General features: G+C 54.1%; 4 protein-coding genes across 4 annotated transcripts; 1 reads left to right on the forward strand and 3 right to left on the reverse strand.

Annotated features, from left to right (window-relative positions):
* Positions 1-591: 591 nt before the first annotated feature.
* Positions 592-9238, reverse strand: KIF7 (kinesin family member 7; the record flags this gene model as incomplete). Its single annotated transcript, XM_079541164.1, has 18 exons — positions 8887-9238; positions 8002-8202; positions 7490-7907; positions 5752-6283; positions 5524-5667; positions 5210-5395; positions 4904-5088; positions 4677-4786; positions 4419-4553; positions 3997-4199; positions 3707-3904; positions 3379-3504; positions 2886-3062; positions 2206-2421; positions 1836-2042; positions 1327-1525; positions 1083-1232; positions 592-902 (listed from the first exon to the last, which is right to left on the reverse strand). The coding sequence occupies exons 1-18, from the start codon at positions 9188-9190 to the stop codon at positions 592-594; spliced, it is 4002 nt and encodes a 1333-aa protein (XP_079397290.1). The 5' UTR covers positions 9191-9238.
* An 847-nt stretch (positions 9239-10085) lies between these two features.
* Positions 10086-11434, forward strand: LOC306950621 (ras-related and estrogen-regulated growth inhibitor-like protein; the record flags this gene model as incomplete). The annotated part of the gene is made up of 4 exons (XM_079540920.1): positions 10086-10218; positions 10502-10555; positions 10868-10944; positions 11021-11434. 4 exons carry the CDS (start codon positions 10086-10088, stop codon positions 11432-11434), a joined length of 678 nt encoding a protein of 225 aa, XP_079397046.1.
* A 1582-nt stretch (positions 11435-13016) lies between these two features.
* On the reverse strand, positions 13017-16469 carry PLIN1 (perilipin 1; the record flags this gene model as incomplete). The annotated part of the gene is made up of 8 exons (XM_079541103.1): positions 13017-13385; positions 13655-13888; positions 14416-14556; positions 14630-14847; positions 15059-15311; positions 15660-15742; positions 15858-16056; positions 16425-16469. The coding sequence occupies 8 exons, from the start codon at positions 16467-16469 to the stop codon at positions 13017-13019; spliced, it is 1542 nt and encodes a 513-aa protein (XP_079397229.1).
* Positions 16470-20990: 4521 nt separating this feature from the next.
* On the reverse strand, positions 20991-22827 carry PEX11A (peroxisomal biogenesis factor 11 alpha; the record flags this gene model as incomplete). The annotated part of the gene is made up of 3 exons (XM_079540732.1): positions 20991-21547; positions 22446-22561; positions 22772-22827. 3 exons carry the CDS (start codon positions 22825-22827, stop codon positions 20991-20993), a joined length of 729 nt encoding a protein of 242 aa, XP_079396858.1.
* Between the last annotated feature and the right edge of the window lie 2825 nt (positions 22828-25652).

The following is a 25652-nucleotide window of genomic DNA, read 5'->3' on the forward strand; positions in this document are numbered from 1 at the left end:
CTGAGCATTTACAGAACCAGATACTCAAACATTAAGGCACCACTGTGGCACTGCATGGCTGAGTTCCCATGCAGTGAGCTTTAAACAAAGCATCTTTCCTACATGCCATGTCCACGAAGTCTCTGACAAATGACTGCTTCACTGCTTCATAGAACTCACTCTGCTTTATTAGAAAAGTTACAGTAGGAATGTATTTCTTTAGAAAAGTTACTACAAAAAAAAAAATCTATGTACAAATTCTCCAGAACTGCTGAGCATCTCCCTCTCAGGCTGTCAAAGCTGAGAAGGCCCTCCAGCAGAGGTTTCCAAGCTGTAAAAATGTTCTTAGTGTTAGAGGACAGGGTGGGAGGTGTCTCCTGCTTCCCAGCATTCATGCTGAGGGTGCAGGAGGAAAAGTGTTGGATCAGTGCTGCCCAGACAGGCAGCAACACAGTGTAAACTGTCTGTCCCACACCTTGCACACTTGTTGCAAGTGAAAAGTTGTATTTCTTTCTTGGGCCTCATCAGGCTGGTTTAGAGGGCAGAAAGGCTTCTAATCTCACACCAGCAATATCCTTCCTGCCCTGTGCTAGCTGAGCATTAAGCCTGTGCCTAGAGGGGATTTTTCCTAACATCAATCATTGTTGGATGGTAAGGCAGGGGGGGGACGTTCAGGCTGGCTCTGCGGGGCTCCCGGCGTGGCTTGGCAGGGCCCAGGCTGCGGGGCAAGTGCACCTCATGCCTCAGGTCTCCGGTGCTGTCGGTGGGCAGGGAGGAACGTCTCCATGTTGCAGGCAGAGGAGCGTGCACCAGGTCCCTGCTCTCATCCCTGCCCCTATGGTTCTCTTCTGCAGGAGGCAGGGGCAGCTCCCCGTGGCTGAATTCCTCACAGGTCCCTGTGAGTGCATTTCTCTCCATCCCTGCTGGGAAAAAGCGAGATTAGTTTTAGGATCTCTACTGCTACATCAGAACTGCTTCCTGGAAAGCGTTTGCTCCCTGCTGGTGCTATTCCTTGGGGGCTCAGCTGTCTTCCCACTGGGGAAAAGAATTTAAAATCCTGTCTTGAAGTTGGTAGGAAAAGCACCACCTGTGCCTGTTCTCACCTTTGGCTGCTCCTGGATGGAGATTAATGCTATTAAGCCTCTGGCTCAGCTCCTGGTTTGCCCGCATGTAACGGCTCAGCTCCTTTTCCAGCACCTGGATCCTCCCCTCGTACTGAAGCTTGCTGCTGGCCAGCCCCTCCTCCATGTGCTCTGCAAGGGAAAACCAGGTCATTGCAATCAATACTGCAAGCTGCGAGCCCTAGGAAAGGCGACAACAGTGCTGTCCTGGGAACTGGGCCTTTACCACGGCTCTGCTGAAGCAGCAGCTGCATGCTCTGCTCGTGCTCCTTCTGCTGCAGGGTGAGCTGCCGGTCCATCTCCAGGCGCTGCCGCTCCACGGCCGCCTCCAGCCAGTGCACCAGCTGCTGCTGCTCCTCCAGCTGCATCTCCAGCTCTGAGAAGGCAATGTGCTGCCGGTGCTGGTCTTCTCGCAGCGTCACCACCTGGCCAGGGCACAAAAGCAAGCTCCTTCAGAGTCTGAGCTTTCCTCACCCTGCTGTGCTTCACCAAGTTAGATTTTTTTAGTGTATCATATGAAAGAAGAGCAATGTGTGGCTACGCTGGTGCGGCAGAACCCTACAGGGATGTATGCATCCTATCCCTGGTACTTAAACCCTGTTCCCAGGTGTTGGGAGAAGCAGGGACTTAAAGGGTCATGTAGCTCTGCAGGGTGGGAAAAAAAGGCAGCAGAGGAAAACAAGAGGTTGTTCACACACTACAGCTCCCTCCAGCACAGACAGCGTTCTCTCCCACCTTGTCAAAGTACTTGCAGAGCAGAGCTCTTGTCTCAGAAGAGGAGAGGTAGCTGAGCTTGGCCATGAGGTTCATCTCACACTGGGACAGCAGGCTGGCTGAGGCCCGCAGCACGCGCTGCCGGCATGTGATGGATTCATTCTTGTACTCAATAGCTGCATCCAGAGCCTCGATTGCCTCATCCAGCTGGAACAGGATCCGCTCCTCCTGCAAATGCAGAGCAGCAGTTAGTAGAGAGCAAAGGATTTCCCGTGCGACCCCCATCCCTACCTCCTTTATCATCTCACAGCCAAGACAACGCTGGCGGGAAGGTGGGACATGCGCCATTTGGGGACGCGGAGGAGCATCTGCCCAGCCAAAGAGCAGGTACCTCTGGGGACAGCAACGTGCCCTGGCGCAGCTTGTTGTCAAGCTCTAGCCTCTGCTTGAGCAGCTGGTCCTTCTCCTGGCGCAGGTTGCTGATCTCTTGACGGATCTGCTGCTGGTCGTGGGCGCTGCCGTGGCGCAGCTGCCCGTTCTTCTCTGTGAGCTCCTTCTCCAGGTGCTCCAGGCGGCTCGACACACGGACTATGTCATCTGTCAGGGCCTGCAACAGATGTTTCAGGTTGGATGTTAATGAAAAAAATATTATCAGAGAGTGGTGAGGCGCTGGTATAGGCTACCGAGGGAGGTGGTGGAGTCACCATCCCCGGAGGTGTTCAAGAACCGTGGGGATGTGGCACTGAGGGTCGTGGTCAATGGGCACGGTGGGGTGGGTTAAGCACTGGATTTGGTGATCTTAGTCATCTTTTCTAACCTTAATGATTCTACGCTTGACTGCTCTAATGGGAAGTCAAGTCCCCAGCCCCTTTCTACTGCACCATTAAACCAAGCACTATCAGAATAACTCGGTGAGGTGCAGCACAAGCAGATTTCCTTCCCCCTTCCCAACACCGTCGCCTTATCCCGATGCGCAGCTTTCTGCCAGCCCCATGTGGCACCGCTGTCTTTCAGCCTCCCACCTTTGCTGACAATGAAGCAGGGACGCAGGTGTCACACTCTTTGTCCTACCTGACTGGAGCGCAGCCTCTTGCTTTCCAGGCCATTCTTCTCCTGCAGGAGAGCCTCCTTTTTGGCCACGATAGCTTCACGCTTCCTCAGTTCATCCTCCAGCTCATCTAAGGCCTGGCGCTGCTCCAGCACTTTATCCATCTCCATGTCCAGCCACTTCTTCTGTTCCTCAATTTTCTGAAGGGAGAAGGCGTAAGTCACACACATGCGTGCATACAGCAACAATTCCAGGGACTGCTGGACTCGAGGGCAGCAGAGTTGATTCCATCTCTGCTAACCCATGCAGCCCTGACATCGCTGCTTCTATCATGCTCCATCTCCCACTACCGTTCTGCAAATGTTCTGCAGCTTTTTTTATTGATGTTATGATTTATAAGAAATCCTGGTCCTGGAAGCAAGATACGATTTGAGTTTTTTTGCTGTCAGATTTGAATGACACTGTGAGCTGATGGGCTGCTGCAGGAGCCCCTTTTGGCCAGGATGGTGCCTGTACCTGCTGCTGCTCCAGGCTGATGACGGAGCCATTGCTTCCACTCCGCCGCTTTCTCTGGAAAGCTGCAATTTCCTCTGTTTTGATGCGCAGGATTTTCTGGTGCTGCTCGTGCTTCAGTTCCAGTTCCTACAGGGGAAGGAGCAACTGTCAGCCATCTCAAAGGGGCGTGAGCTGTTTCTATACAACCAAGGGCTGCGGGTTGATGGGCAGCTAATGTTCTCACAGCAGCGCCTCTTTGGTTACTCTTAAAAAGCACAGTACCTCCAAGCCCAGTGCTGCGCTGACCACAGTCACCCCTGGAGCTACCCCTGCTCCTGCTGGTTCCTACCTTGACACGGTGCTGCCGCTTGTTCATCTCTGCTTCCAGCCGCCTCTTCTGCTCGCTCTCCTCCCGCAGTCGTCTCTGCAGCTGGCCCTGCTGCCGCCGCATCAGCTGGATGTTCCTCTCCAACTCCTGCACTCGCTTCTCGCTCTGGGCCGAAAGCGACACCAGCCTCTCGGTTGCCTGCTTCTTTTTGCTCAGAACCTGCCGGAGGACCGAAGCTGCCCCTGTGCTCTGGGCAAGAATGTTGCCACCTCCCATCAGGGCAGAGCCATGTGCTCTCCATCCACACTCACCCGTGCCTTGCTCTGGGCAGCTGCCACGCGTGTGCGGTACTCCTGCAGCTTGTGCTTCTCCCCAGGGTCCCAGGGCTCTTTGCCCTCCAGCTCCTGGAGCTGCTTCTGGCTGTCACTCAGTTCAGCCCGCACCTGCTCTGCTTCCTGCTCCAGCTCACCGATCTTCTGGCAGTACTGCTTGTTCAGAGCCTGCGCGTCCCTGCCTGTAACACAACCACTCATGCTCACCTCTGGGTCCCTGCTGTCCCAGCCCTGCAGGATGGCAGATCTACCTCCCCCTCCCCCACAAGGCCTTTGGTAGGTAGCTACAGAAAGTGCAGGGGTGGAGCACACCAGGATGTGAGGATGGAAACAGGGACTGAATATCCCACATAGCAGCTCCCTAGCTGCCCGCTGCACACTGCCCACCAGTAGCTCTGCACCTGTCTTGATGAGCTCTGTGATCAGCTCCTCCTTCATGCGGATGTTAATGGCCAGATCCCGGATCTTCTGCTGCGCTTGCACCAGTCTCCACTCCGAGTCCTTCCCTGCAGGGCGCTCCTGCTTCCTGCACGCCTCTGCAACACAAACTGCTGGGTAAGGATGCCCAGGGGACAGCAAGACAATCACACATAAGAGCTGCAGCCAAGGACCAGTGCAGCACCAGGAGAACTGCCCCTCAGCCTACAGCTGCCACTTGCCTTTGGGCAGCTCCAGCTGCTCCTCCTGAATCAAGAAGGGATGGCCTCCACTCAGATCCTCGCTCAGCTTGCTGCTCACCTCTCTCCTACTCCAGCTGGGAATCCCATTTCTACAAAGATGAGCAAATTGATCACTTGGGTCTAGGCAGCCCCTTGCTGGAGCACTGTCATTTCTAACTTGCACAACTGTCATGGCAGTGTGCAGTGTTGGCTCAGCCTCAGCTCACCGGCGCTGATACAGGGACCGCCTCAGCTCCCATTCTTCATCCTCTTCTGAGGACAGCTCGGCTGCCTTCTCCAAGCCCTGGCTGTGTTCCCTCTGCAGGGCCATGTCCCTGAGCTCTGCACTGCTGGGTAGGTTTGGGTGACAGCTGACCGAGTCCTCCTTTAAGGAGGATCTGCTGCTGAGCTGCTGGGGTAGAGAATTGCAAAGAGATGAAATGTGTTGCAGGACAGCCAGAATTAAGGAAGGCAGCTGACTCCCAGCTGGGCATTGCTGCTAGGTACAGCAAAAAGGCAGAGCTCCAACTCACCTTCTGACAATGGCCCCTGAGGCTATGGGGCTGCGTGGCTGCCAGCGGGGCTGTGTGTGGTCGCTGGGTGGCAGTCACCAGGTGCAGGTTCTCCAGCAGCTCTGGCACACACAGGTTTGGCATCGCCATCTCCAGGCGCACGTGCAGCTCTGAGATCTTATCCTGCTGCTCTTGCAGTTTGTCACTCTAGGGAGGCAGTGAGAAAAATGTCACAAAGTAACACAGATCCCAGAGGTGCTGCAGAGGAACTCCAAGGCTGGATTGCACCCTGAAGCGGGGCAGGTTTCGTTTAAGAAAGCACATCCCAGCAATACCTGCAGCTTATACTGCTCCATGGCATCCTCCAAGGCAGCCAGGAAATCCCGGTTCTCCTCCTCCAGGCGCTCCACTTGTCTCTGCAGGTTGGCCACGTGCTTGTCCTTGATGGCCTCACAGCCTTTCTCAGTGCTCGCCTGCCCCTGGGATACAGAAGAGACATCAGTCTGCAGATACAGGACAGGCAGACAGTGCGTCCGAGCCCAAACCCCCCAGCCGTTTGCTACCTGAGCTTTGGGCAGCTTGCACCCCTGTGCCTCGAGGCTCTGATCCTCTGCAGAAGTGCTCTCGATGCCGCTATCCAGCCCGGCCGAGGTCAGCTCGCTCCTCTCGCTCTCCACCGCACACAGCCACTCCTTCACCCGCAGGATCTGCTCCACCGTCAGGTTGCTGTCCTCCTGCAGCTCCATCAGCAGCCGGTAAGCGGCATCTGTGCAGGTGCGGTAGTGCGCGCACTCAGCCAGCAGCCGAGCGTTGGGCTCCTGGGGGCAGCGCTTGGTGGCGTCTGAGCGGTTGATGATGCGCGTCTCGGAGCGGTGCCGCTGCTCCAGCGCCTTCTGCAGGTTCTTTATCTGCAGGTGGAGCTCCTCCACCTGCTCTGTTTCCTTGCGGCAGTTCACCACCGCTTTGTTCTGGATATTCTGAGCTCGGCTGGCGTAGTTCAGTGTGTTGAGGCTCTCGTCGAAGTCAGAGGAGGAAGGGCTGACGCACGCTATCATCACAGTCTGGGCATTGCCCCCCAGGGAGTCCTTCAGGATCCTGCACAAAGCACAGACAGCGGTGACAGAGACGGCTGGGATGCATGGTAACACGGCAACCAGGTTTCCAGTCCTTTCCAGAGGCTAAACCCAAAGAGAATGATACACGTGCTCTGCACTACTGAAGAGAGCAGAATGATTAAACAGAATCATAGAATTGTTTGAGTTGCAAGGGATCCCTAAAAGTCATCTGGTCCAACTCCCCCATACCGAACAGGAACACTGACAGCTGATCAGGTGCTCAGAGCCCTGTCCAGCCCAACTCTGCGTGTCTCCAGGGTCGGGGCATCCACCACCCTTCTAGGCAACCCGTGCCAGTGCCTCACCATCCTTACTGCTAAAAAAAATATTTCTTCCTTATATCGAATCTACGTGTCCTCTCTTACTGTTTGAAATAATTTCCACTTGTCCTATTACAACAGACCCCTCTAAAGAGTCTGCCCCCTCATTCTTACAGCCCCGTTGGGTACCGAGAGGCCACTCTCAGGTCTCCCCAAAGCTTTCTCTCCTTCCAGACTGCGCTGCTCTCAGTCCTTTAGAGGTGTTCCATCCCTTGGTCATTTTTGTGGCTCTCCTCTGGATGTGCTCCAACAGGTCTGTGTCTCTCCTGTACTGAGGACTCCACCTTTGGATGCAGTACTGCAGGTGAGGTCTCACAGAGCAGAGGCAGGATCTCCTCCCTCGCCCTGGTAACCACTCTGCATGCAGCCCAGAATACAACTGCCTTTTTCAGATGCAAGGGCGCATTGCAAACTTATGCCTAGCTGCCATCCACCAGTACCCCCAAGACCTTTTTGGTTGGTCTGTCTTCCATCCTTACATCCCCAGCATGTACTGACAGTGGGGTTTGCTGTGACCCAAATGCAATACCTTGCTCTTGGCTTTGTTGAACTCATGAGGTTCTCCTGGGTGTAGTGCTTGAGCCTGTATAGATCTCTCTGAATGGCAGAGGATAGAGGAGTAACAACTTGCATTGTGACCAAGTTTCTACCTGAACAACTGTTGGAGCCAGGTATCACCCAATTCTGTGCTCACTGGCATGAAAGCAGAAGGGATGACTCGCCCTGCGAGCTTCTCCTGTTCAGCCTGGGGTCTCTGCCAGCAAACCAGGTAGGCTGGGCATGAGAAGGACCACCAAGACGCCTCACGCCCCTGCTGCTGGGCCACCAGCCCATGGGATGTGTGGAGTCCCATTCCCCATCTGTACCTGGTGATTTTGGAATCCCTATAAGGAATGTGGCTGCCCTTCCTCCGAGGGTCCCCCAAAGCACTGATGACGTTGCCCAAGGCCAGCAGCCCGCTGTTGATCTGGATGCTCTCCTTCAGCCTCTCCCCAGTGTTTCCTGTCTTGACGATCCGTTCTGAGCCTGCCAGGTCCACAAAATGGAACTTGGAAACCAGGACCTGCCCCGAAGCAGGGATGGTGGGCTGGTTGGAGAGGGCAAGGCGAGTGACGCGGCCAGCGCCGCGCCGCTGCTCCATCGTCACCGTGAAGATGGTGTGTGAGCGGCTCGACTGCGCGTTGATGTGCGTGGCGCCCGTGTGCTTGGCCGTGTTGCCCATCTCCAGCAGGCTCAGCACCTCATCCAGTCCTTCCACCTCAGACTCCTTCACACCACAGAGCACTGCAATGGCAAATGGATAAGAGACCCAACAAAATGACAAAACCAAACAATGGCCTTTGAGGAGAAAAGGAAGCCCAGGGGCAGCTGCACATACCGATGTTGCCCTTGTCATCCTCTCGGATCTGGATGTCTTTGCTGGCCGTATCCACCTGCAGAAGGTCCCGGAACTCCTCCTTGTACACCTCCACGTAGGACACGCGCACTGTGTAGTCAATGAGGTCGTTCTCGTCGATGAGCTGGAAGGTCTCTGCCATGGCTCGTGGGATGATGCCCTGCTCATCCTCATTGATGGAAGCTGGCAAAGAGACATGGACACGATCATGGGTTATGGCTTGTGCCTGGAGCCACGCTGGCTGGGGACGGGCTGGAGCCAGGGCTGCAGTGGGGGTTTCATCAGAGGGGAGCACACCCCCAGCCTTCCTAGAGCCCTGCACTGCCTAAATTCAAACTCCTGCAAGGATTTTAGGACTTGGGGAAAATCTCACCACTGCACAGTGGTGGTGGACTCATGCAACAGTTTTTCCTCAAGAAGAAAAAAGGATGTCAGCGTTCCCACTGATAACAGATATTGAGCGCAAAGCTAAAGAGTGCTGCCCTTAGGAGCCAGCATTTCCCCATCAGCTCTCCCTGCTCGTTATCTGCCTGCTCTGCCATTGTGATCTTAAGCTGCTCTGCTTTTGTCTCCAGCAGCCACGCAGAACTGCAACTCCACACCTGGAGCTACAGCCTGACCTGAGAGCGAAGCAGAGACGAATCTCAAAGTATGGACATAACTCAGCGTTCCCAAACGGCGAAGTTAACCAAAGCTGCCCTGTGGCCGCACTCACTAAGGTAACTATAGATCCAATAATACCAATGAAACAACTTTGGAAAGAGGGATGGGTGGGATGGGGGCGATGGGACGGCGGCAGGGGATGGGATGACGGGATGGGGATGTGATGGAGATGAGCTGGGCGGGAAGCCGCTGCCCGCCACTCACCGACGCTGGCTTCCCCGATGGTGTAGGTCTTGCCGGATCCCGTCTGCCCGTAGGCGAAGACGGTGGCGTTGAAACCCTGGAAGAAGGCCCGCAGCAGCGGCCGGACGCAGGCGCCGTACACGGCCTCCTGCCCCGCCGCCTCGGGCAGCACGGCGGCGAAGCGGAATCGGCGGCGGTGGCCCAGCGCCACCTCCCCGGTGGCCGCATCCCCGCGCAGACAGGAGCGGTGCCCGCGCAGCACCTCCTTGGGCAGCAGCGGCCGCACCCGCACCGCCACCCGCACCGCCGCCCCCTCCGGGCCCATGGCGGGGCGGAGCGCTGCTCGGCGCGCTGCGATGGCGTCAGGCGGCTCCGCCCGGCGGGGCGGTGGGTGGGATCGGGGCGCGATGTGATCCGCCGCTCCTGGGGCGCTCGTAGAGTGGTGCGATGGCGTGGGTCGCAAGGCGTCTTAGGACCGTCCGGTTCCGTTCGCTGCCGCAGGCTGGTTGCCGCCCACCGGATCGGCTTTGCTTAAAACCCCATCCCACCCGATTGGAGCATCCGCAGGTTTTTGGGCAGGCGGTGCCGGGGCCTCGCTGCCCTGTGGAGAGTTCCACATCTGCTCGTACCCACAAGTCCATCACTTCTGAGGTTCTCCATCACTTGTGCTGTGCTCCGTCACGATACTCCCCACCGCCGGAGGTGCTCAAGGGCACGCTGAATGGGGCCCTGGGCAGCCTGAACTGGTGGGTGGCATCCGGCCCGCAGCAGCAGGGTGGAGCTGGGTGATCTTTAAGGTCTTTTTCAATCTTAGTCATTCTGTGATCGATGACAGCGTGCTCCATCAGCCTTGAGATGCTCTATCATCTATAAGAGGATCCATTAGTTGTGATGCACTCCATCACTTCTGAGACGCTTAGTGTGCTTTGAGGCGCATCTTCCATTATGAGATGCTCTGTGGGTGATCCTCCAGCCTCCATGAGAAGAGACAAAAGGACCACATGTCCCAGCTGAGGAGCAGCAGCGTGGGCAGCCTCCTGGGATACTCTGCAGCCAGCCCTGCGTGCTGGGAGGTGACAAGGCCAGCCCCGGCACTGACGTACTGTGGGGATGATCCAACCCATAGCAACATTTTGAATCCCGCTGCCTGCAGCTGCAGGCAGTACCCCGTAGCCCTGGCAGGTCCCCTGGGTGCACGTGGAGGAGCTGGGAGTGCTGCCATGGGGCTTCGGCTGCGCAGGAGTGCCAGCTTCACCCCCGAGCACCCGGCTCTCCTGGAGCTGCCCAGCCCTGTTGCCCTGAGAGCAGAAGCCAATGTGCTGGTGATGGGAGCAGACAGCGTGGGGAAATCAGGTGAGGAATGAGCGCGAGCTGAGAGCTTACAGGCAGGGAAACCCATTTCTACTGCAAAAATAGGCTGCAGACTGCAGCAGGGTTTGCAGAATGAGCTGCAGAGAGCAGTCCTGCCTCTGCTGGTGTTCAGAAAGGGGAAAATCAGAGGTCGGTCCCAGCAGTGGGAGTCTGTGGGGGAATGCATCCTGAGTGTGTTCAGGTCTAAGCTGTGTGTGGGCTGGGTTTAAGATGAAAGTCTCAGAGGTTCGGGATTATTTTGTGATCCTTGTTCTCCCCTTTGCAGCCCTGACTGTACGTTTCCTTACGAGGCGCTTTATCGGGGAGTACGGAGACATGGGTGAGTGCTGACCATGCCAGCCCCGTTCCATTCTTGTTAGGGACAGGGAGGTTGCAGGGCGAGCCAGATCCTCCTGCAGGGTTTGGTTCCTTCCTGTCCTCTCCCATATTATTCTATAGCTCCCCAGAGGCTTGGTGTTCATGTTTGATCAGGAGCTGTACTGTCATTGTACTGGGGTGCAGAAAGTGCAGCTGTGCGTGGGCTGAGTCAGGGACAGCCCTGGGTCCCTAAAGGTTCTGGAGGAGATCAGCTGTGAGAGAACTGTCTGTAGAGACAAATAGTCTCAGACTCTTTTTTTTTTTTTTTTGGCAGAATTCGTCTACAGCCACACGTTGACCGTGGATGGCCGAGAGGTTCTCTTCCACATCTGGGATGTCCCCAGCTCACAGGTGAGAGGGCTCCTTCCCATTGTGTGCCCTCCTCCTAAAGAGGAAACCCAATCCGTTCCTTTTCCCCGTTCCCCAGGACCAGGCTGATGATGGTTCCTCGGAGGAGAAACGAATCCAGTGGGCAGACTGCTTCATCCTGGTCTACAGCATCTGCGACCGCGCCAGCTTCAACCTCCTGCCCCTCAAAGTGCAGTTCATTAGGGCGGCCAAGGAGGGGCAGGAGCAGGTGCCCATCGTCATCGTGGGCAACAAGCGGGACCTGCAGCACCGGCGGGCTGTCTCCAGCGAGGAGGGGCGGCTCCTGGCCCTGTCTCTGGACTGTGGTTTCTATGAGGTCTCTGCGGCCGAGGCCTACCATGGGGCTCTCATGGTGTTCCATGGACTGGCTGAGCGCATCCCCGACACCAGGCTGAAAAGAGGTGCCGGCATCCGAGGCATCGTCAGGACTGTGTCAGCAGTGTTTGCCCGTAAGCGGACGGACTCGCTCTGAGCAGCGTCTTTGTTTCTTGTTGTGTAGCTGGGTGAGGCCTCCTGTGTTCTGTGCAGATTGGATGTGTCCCAGGAGCATGGCAAGTTCTCCAGACCCCAGGATCTGGGTCTCTGGCTGTACGTGACCAGCAAGGCAAGGGCCTTCTTCTGCTTAGCCCTCAGCTCTTGGCTCTGTTGTTGTCTGCAGCATCCCCAGCTCCTTCTGTGGGCTAGCAGGGAGGACGTGCAGCTATGTCCTGCTCCGTGTCCCTGTTGGCACCCTGGCATCCTGGCTGTGCCAGTACTGAGCCTGGAGGACAGCAGGCAGAGTCCTTCACCTTCCATCCCATTGCATCTCATCCTCTCCCACCCCATCTCATCCTAAGTGACTCCAAGCAGTACTGTGCTGCTGACCTCCCTCCTGCAGCCTTTTGGTGACAGCCCAGGCTCAGCATGGGAAAGTCAGGCACTGGGCTTTTTCCCAGGGTGTGGGACTGTACCGTGTGTCTCATAAATGCAGACCTCTGAGCCTGCCTGTCCCCGGGGAGGAAGGGGAGGGAGGAGGGGGGCAGGGAGGCCTTTCCCCTTCTCTGCTGTTCCTGGGAATGCAGTGTGTAGGAAGGAGGTTGTGTATGTGCAGTGCAAACAGAAATTGCTCTGCACTGTTCTGCAAATGGAATAAATCTTTGGCAGGAAGCCCCTGGTGGCTCTGAGTTTGTACTCCAGGCATAGGAAGGGGCACGTACAGTGTTGGGCACTGCCCAAGCACTGCAAAAAGCCCTCTGCACTGTCAGTGCTCTCCCTCCCTCAGTGTTCCCAGCCCTTTAAGGCTCGGCAGCTCTTGTAAAGCAGACTATGCAAAGGGTGATGGGGGGGTAAGGGGGAAGGTTTATTACTGCAGCAGGTACAATCACAAGTTGTGGGAATGGGGCCTTCCTGCAGGAGGCTGGGGTACCGGTGCTCTGGTCTTGTCTCTGACCCCAAAACCATGGAAAGAAGGGTGAGGACCCAGGGTGCCCTGAGCTGTGGGTGCCCCATCCCTGGAGGTTCTCAAGGCCAGGTTGGATGGGGCCCTGGGCAGCCTCAGCTGGTGGGGGCAACCAGCCCATGGCAGGGGGGTGGGACTGGATGGGCTTTAAGTCACTTCCAACTCAAGCCATTCTGTGATGATTCTATGTTGTTCTGCGATGTTTGATGGTTGTGTTCCCTCCGGTCCATCTCAGTGCTCTGTACCTCACCTGTCTGACACTGCTTCTTTAGCGAGCAGCAGCTGGCCCAGTGTCAGAGCTGGCTGGTCCCTTTTTCTCCGTCACTGTTTCTCCTTCACTCATCCCCTCTTCTCTATCTACTCCTCCAACAGCAGCCCCTTGGGCTGCCTTTATTCTCCTCTTGGCCCCAAGGAGGGGACATCCCCTGGCACAGCTGTCACCGAGCCTGGAGCAGAGCAGGGACCCTCAACCACGTATGGACAGATGGACAACCCAAGATGGACAACCGTATCTGTGCCATGTTGGGGATGTGGGTAAGCAAGCAATGTGGGATGTGGGTACGTGAAGGCGAAGCGTGCTGGGGGCAGTTTGGGGCCGAGGTTCTCCCGCTCAGAGTCACTCTTTCTTGAAGGCTGGGCTGTAGAGGTTGGCATAGTAGGCCCGGCTGTACATGGCCTCGGGGCTGAAGCGGTAGGAGCCCTCGCTCACGCGCCGGCTGTAGGGCACGAAGGCCGATTTCCGCGGCACAGCCTCGGGCTCCAGGGCTGAGCTGCGGTACAGATTGCTGCGTATGAAGAGAGGGTCCTCCAGGCCCAGGAAGGACAGCGGGTGGTGGCCGCGGTACAGCCGCCAGTCACCCCTCAGCTGGGCCTTCTCCTCGGCGCTGGTGCCCATTGGCTTGCTCTCCTCCTCCTCCTTCTGCTCGGCCTCAGGACCCGGCTTGCTGCCCCGCGCCGCCGCCTCGTCCTTGGACTGCCTGCGGAGCTGAGGGCTGGGCTGAGCAGTAGGGCTCTCCCTGGGGAGACTTTGGGACGGGAGGTTTGTCCCCATGGAGGCCCTCAGAGTAAGGAGTAGGTGACCGCAGGACAGCCCCGGGGGAGAGCAGGTAGGAAGAGGATGGGTGGAGGAAGGGAATGTGGTCCCAGTATTAACCTGTGCCTCGCCTTTATGTAGGGAGTGGACCAAAAGGGGTTTTGCTGGAGGTGGGTGGGACCCGATCCCTGTGTGTCCCCAAGGTGCTGGGATGCACTCACCGGCACGTAGCTGTACAGGCTGCCCAGCAGGTGCTTAGGGGCACTGATGAGCGTCCCTCCCAGAGCATCCACCGTCTCCATGGCCCTGGACAGCCTGCGGGGTGTGAACAGGATCAACCCCTCTGCAGCGTCCCAGGCCACAGCAGGGACCTTCTTCATGCTGGAGATGCCAGAGGCACAAGCACTCTGCAGGTTGTGAGCCACACTGCCCACTAGTCCAAGGCCGTCCCCTGCCTGCAGACAGAAAACAGCGTGACTTATGGTAGCCCCCCCAGCCCTTTGGGACCTCACAGTTCTGCTGCAAGTGAAGGTGAAGGGCACCGACCCTGACCTGCAGCTTTCTGCCCCCATGTCCCAGCAGAGCTGCTACCACCAGGGAATGTCCTCCAGCCCGTGTGCTGTCAGCAGAGCCCCCCCAGACCCAGGGTCCTCCTGTTCAGTCCTGGGACCACAGTGGGAGTATGTTTTGTATTGAGACCCCAAACCAACAACTGGGAGCTAGGTGCCGATTCGGAAATTGGAGCACTGCCTGGCCCAGAGGCTGTCGCAGCCCTGTTTGGGAGTTCAGAGCTTTTTCTCCTAAGGAGGACTGAGCTAGAGATGCCGGTTGCTGGGTCCTTTGGATCGCACCCAGCCCCTGGGAGAATGCCAGAAAGGAAGTGCCTTGATTTGGTTTGCTGGAGAAGAGGCCGAGAACATGGTGGGATCGAGATGATGCTCTGGGATGACCCCATCTCACCACTACCTCCATTTTTCCCTACCTCACCAGCATGGCTGTCCTCCTTCTCTGCCTTCTCCTGCTTCTGCTCCGGCACCCTGCTCTGCCTCCAGCTGCCTGCAGTGCTCTGCCTCTCACCATGGCTCTGCGGCACCATAGGTGGGCTCGGCTTGGCCAGACTGCCCTGCAGGGGGGACAGAAACCAGTGCTTGGGGTGAGTTCCAGGCCCCAAGGCTTTGAGACAGGCTGGGACTCACCAAGATGGGGATCCAGACGACCAGTTCCTGTCCTTTGGCTTTGGCACGCTGGAGGTTCTGGACGGTGTGCTGGTAAGCACGGTGAGAGGCGGTGCTGACCAGGGCTCCAATCCGGCCCAGAGTGCTGGGAGCACTGCTGGGAGCACTGGGAGCCCTGTATGTCCTGGATTGCTGCTGGGAGACCTTTGCTGGCCTACAGGTCTTCTTGGGCTTCAGATCTAAAGGTAGAACAGCACAGGGAGAGTGTGGGATGTTACAGCCTGGTGGGACAGCCCTGCACCAAGTTCTTTTTCTTTCCACCTACACCCCATCAGTGAGTCCCCATCTCCATGGGGACCGCTTTGGGTGCTTCCTCCACCCCAGCAGACCCCTGCCTTACCAGGACACCCCTCTGCAGACACCCCGAGGTGATCTTGGCACCGATACTACCTGCTTCCTCCTCCTCTTCTGGCAACAGGTACTCCATCAGCTTCTCCAGCCCACCCAGGGCAGTGTCCATCCCGGCGGCTGCCATCTGGCTCACTGAGTTGCTCCTCGTGTACCTTGCTGTTGTCTCCACTGTGGTCTTGGTCGTCTCATAGCCCCCCACCGCCAGCCCCAGGATCTTGTCCATGGAGTACCCAAGGGTGCTCTTGGCACTTTGGATGGGGGTGGAGATGGTGTCCTTCAGTTTGGAGGCAAGCTGCAGGCAGAGAGACGGAGAAGAACCCTTCTGATGTGCTCTGGATGGCACAGAGCAGCTGGAGAGACCATGGGCCATGCAAGAAGACATCCCCTAAAGCAGCAGGATGATTTCCTATAGCCTGGGCTGCAGATAGCCAGCCATGCAGGACCTGCTGGCTTATGTTTAGGAGCAATCCAACCACACCTGTGGCCAAGTCCTTGCTTTGAGGTGCCCTCTGGAAGCCCCTTGCCATCACAGGTTGCCAGGTGAGAACCAGGGTTTTGGCCCAGAGGAGAAATCCCGTGGGCTCTGCAGGGGGGCTGGAGTGTCTAGAGGGTCCCAGAGGCTTTCCCACCCATGACTTACCTTCTCAACAGGATACTGAAGGGCTGGGATCTTCTCCTCCAGGTGGTCCAAGCCCCGACATGCCAAATTGTTGGCCACGGAGACTGCCTTGGGCAAAAGCATGCAGGGTGGAGATTAAGGCTGGGGGCTGTGCCAGGGGTGAGCGCAGGTGGTGTCCCACTGTTGGATACCCCATCACATCCCTGCTGATGGACTCACACTGAGGCTCCAGCCTGCGTACCACAGGCTCCACGCTCCACATGGCCAAGGCGCTGGCGCCCTTCACTCCCTGCTCATAGACCTCACACACCGAGGCCACAATTGGGTGGATCTCTTTGGTGCTGCTGTAGGTCCGCTGCAAGCTTTCACAGGTTGAGCTCACCACCGGCAGCTGCAGGACACGCTGCAGCACGTTCTCCTGTGCATCAGATGGGGACCAGTTAGGGGCCAGCCAGCAGCCACTCCTCAAGAAAAGCTGAGTCTGGCTTCATGGCCCGATTCGTCTGTGAATCTGCATGTTCAACAAGGAAAATACACCTCCTGCTAATTTTGTCTTGACGTGGAGCCAGCTGACCCAGAAATCCCATGGATAAATACTGATACATGCTGATAGGTCCTATTAGATCAAGGTTACCTTTGTTGATTTTCGTTTATTTTATTTCAGGCATGTGAGTGACGATACTTTGATGGCTGCTCTGTATTATTACAAGCAAAGATACCACACAAGACAGCACAGGTATGAGCTATTCTCCTCCCCCTGTTTCCTCTCCCTCTCCCCACACTCACCTTGGCCCTTCCGTTCTGCAAGGGCTGATTCTTCTTCGCCGTCATTGTGCCACGTCCTCCTGCAAAGCAAAGTGCAGAGCTGCAGAGCGTGCAGTGAGGTCTGAGCCAGGCTGGGGCTCAGAGCATGATGTGCAGGGGTTGGGCTGGGCCATACAGCTCCCCTGGGAACTGTGATTGTGGCATTGCCCAAGCTTTGACTTTTTACCAGTTAAATCCTAGAGCCAATGCTCCACACGCTCTTCCTCTGCTGGGGCAGCCCGTCCTCACTTGGGTCCTGTGCCTGGGCTGTGTGGTGTTGGGGCACTGCTACCCCCAGGCTCCACCTCCAACCTGGGCTGGGCTAGGGGGGCATGAGTTGCTGGGGAAAGTGGGCAAACAGCTCCCCAAAGGCTCCCATCTTGGGGGATGATGGCTGCAAAATCATCCCTGTATGTCAAATGAGGAGATGATGAATGCAGAAGAGATTAAGACCTGCCTGTGTTTGTGCAGTACTGTGGCAGCGCACCAAGGCGCTGAGGAGGAGGATAGGGTATAGAATGTGTGAGTGTGCAGCTTGGGTTTGGAGCAGCACAGACGATGGAGTTGAGGGAGGGATGGAAAGGTGGCTGTGGTGTAGCCAAGCAGCAGGACAGGAGGGTAAAAGGACTTTGAGTGGGGATGAGCAGGAGCACTTTCCCTCACCACTAATAAAGGAAGGGATTGTTGGCACAGGGAAAGTAGACCTGGCTGGATCCTTACTCACTTAGACCAGCAGGACAGGCATATGCGCAGTGTCCTGTGAGAGGAACAGGCTGTCCAGGGAGGTGGTGGAGTCACCATCCCTGGAGGTGCTCGAGAACTTTGGGGATGTGGCATTGAGGGATGTGGTCAGTGGGCACGGTGGGGGTGTGCTGATGGTTGGACTGGGTGATCCTAATGCTCCACGACTCCTGGAAGAGCCTGGGCTTGCCCACAGCCCTGCATTAAGGGACTCACCCTGTGCAGAGGCACACAGATGCCTGTCAGGGTTTGGCACAGTGCTGCGGTGATTCAGGGCTCTCCAGACAGTGGGACAAAGGGCAGCAGCCTGCTCACGGGTTTCCCCTTGGCCACGGTGAACAGGCATGATACCAGGGGCAGCGTCAGCCTTCCCTCTGCCCAGTGAGAGCAGGGATCAGCAGACAGCACAGCCTCTGCCCTTCCTGTGGGGCTCTGTCTTCCTGGGCAATCTCTTCAGTGTTTTATTTTACAGAAGTTTCAAACGACATTGCCCACAAGATTTGATTCTCCTTTGTGGCAACAGATATGTATTACCCCTTGGGTGGATTGGAGACTAATTTATTGCCTTCCACTTGACAGAAAACCCTCCACACGCCCTCCCTCAGTCACCTTTCCTCTACAAAACAGCTCATTTGATCCCTCCCTGGAGATGTTGCTTTTTAGACCTTTGATTGCTCCTGCTGCTCACCTGGGAATGCTGAGCAGCTCACTCTTCCTGAAATATCATGCCAAGTGCAATGTTAACATTAGGAAAGCCTTGTCTATGAGTAGATTACTTATCTTGCTTACTATTCTGCTGTTAATTGCTGCTATTATGAAATGAGTGTAAGAGCAGTTATTCAGAAGGAAACTCTTGCTAAATTGTTGCTGAATGCAATGCTTTGTGTGTTGTTCAGGGAACGACATTTTGGAGCCTTCATGTTTGTAAAGTTCTTGCTGCAGGGGATGGGAGTAAGCAGTAAGAGCAGTGAGCTACCAGCAAGAGCTCACTTTTACTGGTTATCCCTTCTCCATCTCTCCCCATCTCAGCTGGAGATGCTATCCTTCACTCTGCCCTTGATTCATCATCAAACATCTGCAACAGCTTCAGAAATCCCAGTGATATGAGAGAGAACTCCTTCAGAATCTCTTTTCCCCATCCTCAAAGTCACACACAGATGCAGTGTTATACGCATCAAAGTTTATTGCTTGTGTTCAAACAGCTCTCCTTATTCCAACTGTCGTATGAGGAACATACACAGAAAAGGCACTGAAAGGATTTTCTCCATTTGATTGCAATTCTATGGCTTCAGTCACGTTACATTAAGGTACATTAAACTGCTAGCCCCCAGCAGGGGAGCAGAAAGGCAATATTAGTGCTTCACATTCACTAAAGTTACTCCTGTATGCTCTGATCCATGTTACGCCAAATGGAGGTAAGGCTGAGGAAGGCTGAAAAGTCATTGTCCCTTCTCCCAGGTTAAGTCTGTACTTGCTGAGCCACCCCAGCCCCTCCAGGAGGAACACCAAGGTCTGCTTTGTGACTTTGCACAGTGTTTCCTTGGCGCAGGGATGTGCATCTAGCCAGGGCCACGTCAGTGTGTGAATCCATTCCCCCTTGCCTATGAACTACATAGGAAAAAGAGGAATCAGTCTGCAGACCAGTGTAAGATCTGTTTTGTACCCAAGAGGTCTCCTGAGAGCAATTCTTAATGCGGCTCTTGCAAGAAGAAAGATTCTGTAGGCAAAGAGTGCCCAGGGCTCTGCTGATACATCACCAAGACTCCTCTCCTTTCCTTACCGGGTTGCTGACACTGGGATAATGCTCAAATCTGACCAAGGGAGGGATTGGCCTCACAGTGCCAGCAACTCAAAGGCACATTGTATAAAGAAACTAAGAAACAACAACAAAAACCCAACTGCCAAACAAGTAGCAAGAAAAAACCCTTGAAGACAACAACGCATTCATTATGGCCTGGCCTGCAGAGTGCTCTAGTTTTAGTGGTATTCATTTCCATATTAAAAAGAAGAGCTGCTACAGGCCATATTCGGTCTTCAGGCACACTTAATTACCCTGCTCAGCAACCTCTATTTTCAAACACTTCATTGGCAGCCTAATGCTTCAGGTTCAAAGTGGAAGTAATTCCAAGCACGACCACAATGACTTCAGGTAAACTGGGACACTGCATTTCCATGCCTGCTCAGTTCCACAGCCTCCTCCTTTAATAAAGGTGACTGGCACCTTTTAATTCTGTTTACAGAGAGTATCAGAAATCATAATCAAGTATGTTGGTCCTGGTTAGGATAATCTCTATTCACATCTCCTGACTGATTAAACAAGCAGCCCTTACAGTCAGAAAGCAACAGAACACACAGGCCTGGCACTGATGAAGAAAAGCAATAATTTTGTGTCCTATGCCACGTGCAAGTTTTTCTCAGATGGTGTTAGAACTGATCCTCTGCAAAGTCAGGAGCAACAAACACAGCACATCGTGTAAGCTGTTAGACTGCTGGACACAGCATTTCTCCTCTAACCTCGCTCACAACCCAGGCAATCATTCCAGCCAGAAAACTGAAGAGCAGTTATGCAGTCGCAGGTCAAACAAAAGGCATTTTCAAACAGTAGAACCAGTGAGAGAACACACAAGAAATCTTGCTGTCATGATGAAAGAATAAGAGAATCAGGAAAGAAAATCTGAAACGTGAATGCCCAAATCCAGGTAATAAGCTTCTCTTCTCGAGGACGTCCTGATATCTGATCAAGTGTGACTCCATTCCCTCTGGGAGCTTACTCAACTGGAAACACCCTTGCAGCTTTTCTTACTTGACAAGCTCCAAGACGGCCTTTTCTCCTTAACTGCAGGTTCCAAAGCTCCTTATTACACTGGACTTTTTCAAGTAAAATTAAAACAGCAGAACAAGCTGCTTATCACACTGTCATTAATGTAAAATGGCTCACTTGGAATCACAGGAATTAAGGTGTGGATGTTATGGGAAAGGCAGTGCTTATGACAGGTTCCAGATTCACAGCTTCACTGCACTCAGATCCCTACAAATCACAGCATTAGCAGCAATGAGATCAGCATTTCCCACATGCTTTTCTTCACCAAAATCCTCAGCCATGGCCTGCTGGAAGAGTTAGTTGGTGGCCAACCCATCTTGGCTTGTATAATCAAAGGAAAAGAAGTTTTTGATTTCTTGAGACGTAAATTGGCACTCACCAAACTGTAGGTCCAGAGTAAGCAGTGCATGTTCATGTTACACAGGGATCACTGAAAGCTCAGATGACACCACTTTCCAGTTATCATCAAACCACTGCCTACAGAAATCAGGATCCAGCAATCCAGTCCTGTCAGAACACTCAGGCTTTACTTTAGGCTATCTAACCACGGTTTCTAACTTGTCTGAACATATTACAGAAAATTTGGCTACAAGAATGTTTGATTGCTGAATTCTAGCTTTCCTTTGTAAACATGATTAGTTATGAGTCATACACATACTACAGTAGTCTAGGCAGCTATTTCATAAAGCTGTATCAAAATACAGGATCATCAATATTTCCTTATCTAGCAGCCATGTTCCAAGTCCTTCTGTCTGTGCAATCTTACTCTGCCTTCTTCCACCTTCACTCTGTTGGGCACCAAGCTCATCTGCCAAGGCACAGGGAAGGACAAAGGGCAGAAGTGGCTTATTTGGAGGGAAACAAACTCATTTTGGGGTTAAAGTGAGACATCTTCATTTTTAAAGTGCCATGTGGAGAATAAGAACCTGTCAGAGGATCAAACCTGCTGGCTCACTGTGCACTGAGCAGTTCCTCTTACATCACTCCTACAGCTTCAGGTGTGGGCTTGCTAGAGTGAGGATCCCCACCAGAGAGGAGAGGAGCCCACAGAAACCAATCACCCCTGGGTTGGTTTTGTAGATCCCCAATGTATCCAAAGGACCAGAGAGATCACAGAGGTTCTTCACCAGATCTAGCAGCAGAGGAGGATGACTTCTGAGTATTTGAAACAGCAGGAAGAGAAAACCATGCAAGCCATTACATTTGGAAGAGTTTAGCTGCTGATGTTGTTTGTCCCAGAAATAGTTCTTCATCTTTTCTTCCTGTACAGCTTGTTCCAGCCTCCAAGAGACCTCATACCAATCCCTGGCCAGGTTCATCAGCAGTGAGAAGTAGTAGCACTTGGTAGCCCAGTTCTGCCACTTTGCTTTATTGATGTCAGACTGGAGTCCAACGTTCTTCAACCACAGCACCATGTCGCAGAAGAAGTACAGAGCATGGGTCAGGTTGGAGGCTGTCAGGCAGATGCGAGGAAGCACTTCGGGAAGCTCTGCAGTTTTCCTGGCTGCTACCAAGGCGTGCACCACATTGCCCAGCCGGAGCACTGCAAGAAATGCCACGAAGGTCAGAATGGCTGCTGCAGGGGCGCAGCTCTGTGCACGACTCAGAACGTCACTGCTCCATGCGTACATTTCAAAACCTTAACAGGCCTTGGGCATTTGTATGTTTAAACAACTCCTGTCTTCAGGAAAATTGTGAAACTGTGCCTCCCCAGCCATGAATTTGTCACGCAGTTCCCTGCAAGCAGGAGCAGTATATTCCATTTTAAGCCTTACCACAGGGCAAGCTGGATTTCATCCCTCCTGCTGGTTGGGTTTCAACCCCACATATGTTAATACAACAGTATGCAAAATACTTTTTATAACCTGCAGCACTACAACAGTGGCAGATGTTGGCAGCACCCAAGGTTAGTGGAAATGCAAGGCTCTGAATTTAGGCCTGAAGTCTGTTAGAGATTTGTTTTGCAAGCGAATTGATTAAGCAAGAGAATTACAGCTGTGCTGATTCTCTCTCCTAGAAATGATGATCCTCCAGAGTAATTGCAACAATAAAACTAACCTATGGTAATGTATTAAGATTGTGTATTTCCCTCTGGAAGTTGTTCTGGAATTGAGCAATTGACAAGTAGGTGTAAGGTCAGCCTGAAAACAAACTGCAACAGCAGCAACAGCACAAGGGGAGCAAGTGTGACATGGGATGGAGGGATGCATTCAAGTTAGAGTGTGAGGAAAGTACAGAACGGTGCATGACTGAGCTCCCAGAAGCGATACATGTCATTCTGGCCCTATTGATTCTGGCTGGTTACTACAGGGACAAGGACTGTGGGCAGTTCTGCGAATACACTAAAGGGGGTTCTGCAGCCCAAAGAAAGCCCCCGAGGCCAGGAGCTGTTTGGATGGAAGGAGCACGTGGGAAGGACCCCTCTGCACACCGGTACTTACTTTTACGGCCAGAGCTCATGCTAGATTCCAGCTGCTTGAGTTTCAGCACCAGCTTCTTGTTATCAGCATGACGCTCTACGACATAGCTAAGCAACATGCATGTGTACTGAGTGGCTCTGGAATGGAAAAACGAGGAAAATGGCACGCGGGTGAAACGTGGACAATTCGCAGGGATGGCAGAAGGAGGGCAGGGCGGCTGTGGGAGCCGGGAGGGGGGGGGAGTAGTTACTGGGGACGGGATGGGGGACGGGGGGGAGGCCCGGGAGCTGCCGGGGCAGAAAGCGGCTGGGAGCCCCGAGGAACCCGGGATGGTGCTGAGCACTCACCGGAAGATCCTCTCCCTCCCCTGGCTGCGGTTGGTGAACTCCACGAAGCCCTGCATGGCGGTGGCAGCTGGGCGCCCCGGGAGGTGCGCGGCCGCTCCGCTCCGCTCCGCCCCGCCCCGCCCCGCCCCGTCTCACGGCGGAACCCTCCGCTTCGGAGCGCGTTTCCGGCCGAGCGGCGCCGTTGCCATGGCAACCCGTACACAGTGGGGCGGGATGGGGGGGGCGGGCGGTGTCACCTCTAAAAGGGTCCGCTCGGGAGCGCCGCGCTGGGATAGCGGCTCTCGGGGCAGGCAGCTGCGTTCATTTGTTGTCTTTTGCCTCTCGGTTGGGTTTATTCACTGCGAAGGCTTTTTTTTTTTTTGCCTTTTTCTTTTTTTGTTTTGTCTTTGTCTTTTTTTTTTTTTCCTCCCCCCCTTCTCTCCTTCCTCTCCTTCCTCTCCTTCCTCTCCTTCCTCTCCTTCCTCTCCTTCCTCCTCCTTCCTCTCCTTCCTCTCCTTCCTCCTCCTTCCTCCTCCTTCCTCCTCCTTCCTCCTCCTTCCTCCTCCTTCCTCCTCCTTCCTCTCCTTCCTCTCCTTCCTCTCTTTCTTTTCTCTCTTTTCTCTCTTTCTTTTCTCTCTTTTCTCTCCTTTTTTTTTTTTTTTACGTGTAGCCCCCCAGTATCCGTGTGGCAGGTGTCCCCAGGCCATGAGTAATGCATGTAACAAGCAGAAATGTGCTGTATCTAACAGGCTTGCCTACATTGCAAGGAACCCCATTCCCACTTGGAGCTCATCGATCACCTTTCTCTTTTCCCCCATTACCTCATGAACGCTGATACTGTACGGCTCCTCGTTCTGCATCTCCTCTGGGGGCTGCATCTGTGCTGTGCTTTGCATCTGGAAAGGCAGAAGGATGTCTGTGCGTGTTGGGCAGCATCCCCTGGTGATTCTGCTGCCATCCGAGCAGGTCTGGAGGAGGACGAGGAGGATTTCTTCCTGCAGGATCCCAGCCGGCTGTGTGATGCTGCACCTCAACCACTCAGGATGGTCAGCAGAGTGGTGGTGTTGGTCTCTGACAGTCGCTGAGAGAAGGGAGGCACTCCAAGAAGCAGAAAAATGGAAGGCCTGTTCCACCAAATGTTTTCCTACAGCTGAATTCTAGATAGAGAGCACCTCAGAGCGAGGAGAACACTGATTACCTTAGCAGTGTTTCTAGAGAATATCTACTGAATTGATTTTGCATCCCTCCATCCATCACCTTCCTCAGAACGCACCACCACCCCACTAATTCACTGCAGCTTCTCAGCTTGCCTGACAGGTTCTGCTTCTCACTCATCTATCACACACTCTGAAAAGAGAGAAGCAGATGCTAAACAGCACTAAATTCACCTTCTGCTTTTCTGCCTGGCTCCGCCCTTGATTGCTCAGGAGAAGGTAATTAGTAGCATACAAACGAGTGAGCTCAGGGTTGTGTTATGGTGAATATTAGAGAAAAGGGCTGCTCCTGGGGCCACAGGGCTGTTTGGAGCAGAAGTGCTGCCTGTCTCATCTGTCCCCTGCCCCTGGGAGGTGTTGGGGTCACTGTCCCTAGAGGTGTTCAAGAGCCATGGGGATGTGGCACTGAGGGATGTGGTCAGTGGCATGGCAGGTTGGGCTGACATTTGGACTTACGGGTCTTTTCCGACCTAGGAAGCTGTGTCCGCTGCTAGTTGGGTGCGCTTATCTTCTCCCTTCCTTGGTAGGTAACTGGGGTAGCCAATTGCCTGGCAGTGTCTGGAAAATACATCTTTGTTGGTCTGTGAGTGGGTATGGCTGCCTTCAGGATGTTTGACTGTAAGCAGGTCAGTGCTTGGGATGCAGTCAAGACAGAGGTTTGTACCATCAGCTCCACAAATTTAGGGAATGAGAACTGCACAAGCTGTGGATGAAATTGGTGAGCGGGACATGGGCTTCCCCATCTTGACTGGTGGGTCGCTGTGCTGAAGAGTTGGCAGCTACTTTATGGAAGAGTGCTAAATCAGGAGGAGTGTGAATATGGCTGACAGGTTTCCTAGAAAGCCCTGCTGAGAAAAGTGTTAGATAACAGATTGTAGGGTGATAGAGTGGCCCTAGGGCCTTGGGATTAGAAAAGGGTGTGGGTTCGGTGTCCGACTGGAACAGCAAAGGCAGATGTGGAGCTGAGGCTGAGTGCAATATATTTTAGGAATACATCGGACCAGACAGAAAAAAGCATTGCTAGGTGTCACCTCTCGCCTCTGCTTTGTTTCAGTATCTGGAATTGCACAGTCCTGTGGTAAATAGGTTTGTTTCTTGATTAATCTGAAGCCAATCATTTCTGGCAGAGATAGCTTTCAAAATCCATTATGCATCACTGAGTACAATCGAGTGCTTGCTGGTGTTGACATAAGGAAGCCAATGAAAGTTTATTGCTGGTAGCAGTGGGATATTCTCCCACCTGCACAGGAAAAAAATATAGCCCTGTTCACACCCCAGCGCTTTGTAACAGCCCTCTCTCAAGAGCATGGCTGCCATCTGCTCACTTTCCTTCTGCTACTTCTGTATTTTCATTGCAGGGCTTGTTGGGCTCTTTTGCTTTCACAAGGGAACTTCCTGCTCATTAAAATCCTAAACGAGGTGGTAAGTACCGAGTCAGTTACCACCATCATGGTACTTGGGTTGAAAGGGACCTCAGAAGCACCCAGTTTCAACCCCTCTGCTGCAGGCAGAGTTGTCAACCATGAGACACTGGTCAAGGGCAGGCATATAATGTCATGAAGAGCACTAATTGCCCGTGACAGAATTTCCCGAGGTCAGCAGAGAGCCTATTCACTAAGCCAGTAGCACGCAGGTAGTTTTGTGATGTGATGTACGCTTCCTGAGTGCCAAACTCATTTCTGAATGTC

The sequence above is a fragment of the Tetrao urogallus genome, assembly GCF_951394365.1.
Source record: "Tetrao urogallus genome assembly, chromosome: 11".
In the NCBI taxonomy this organism is placed as follows: Eukaryota; Metazoa; Chordata; class Aves; order Galliformes; family Phasianidae; genus Tetrao; species Tetrao urogallus.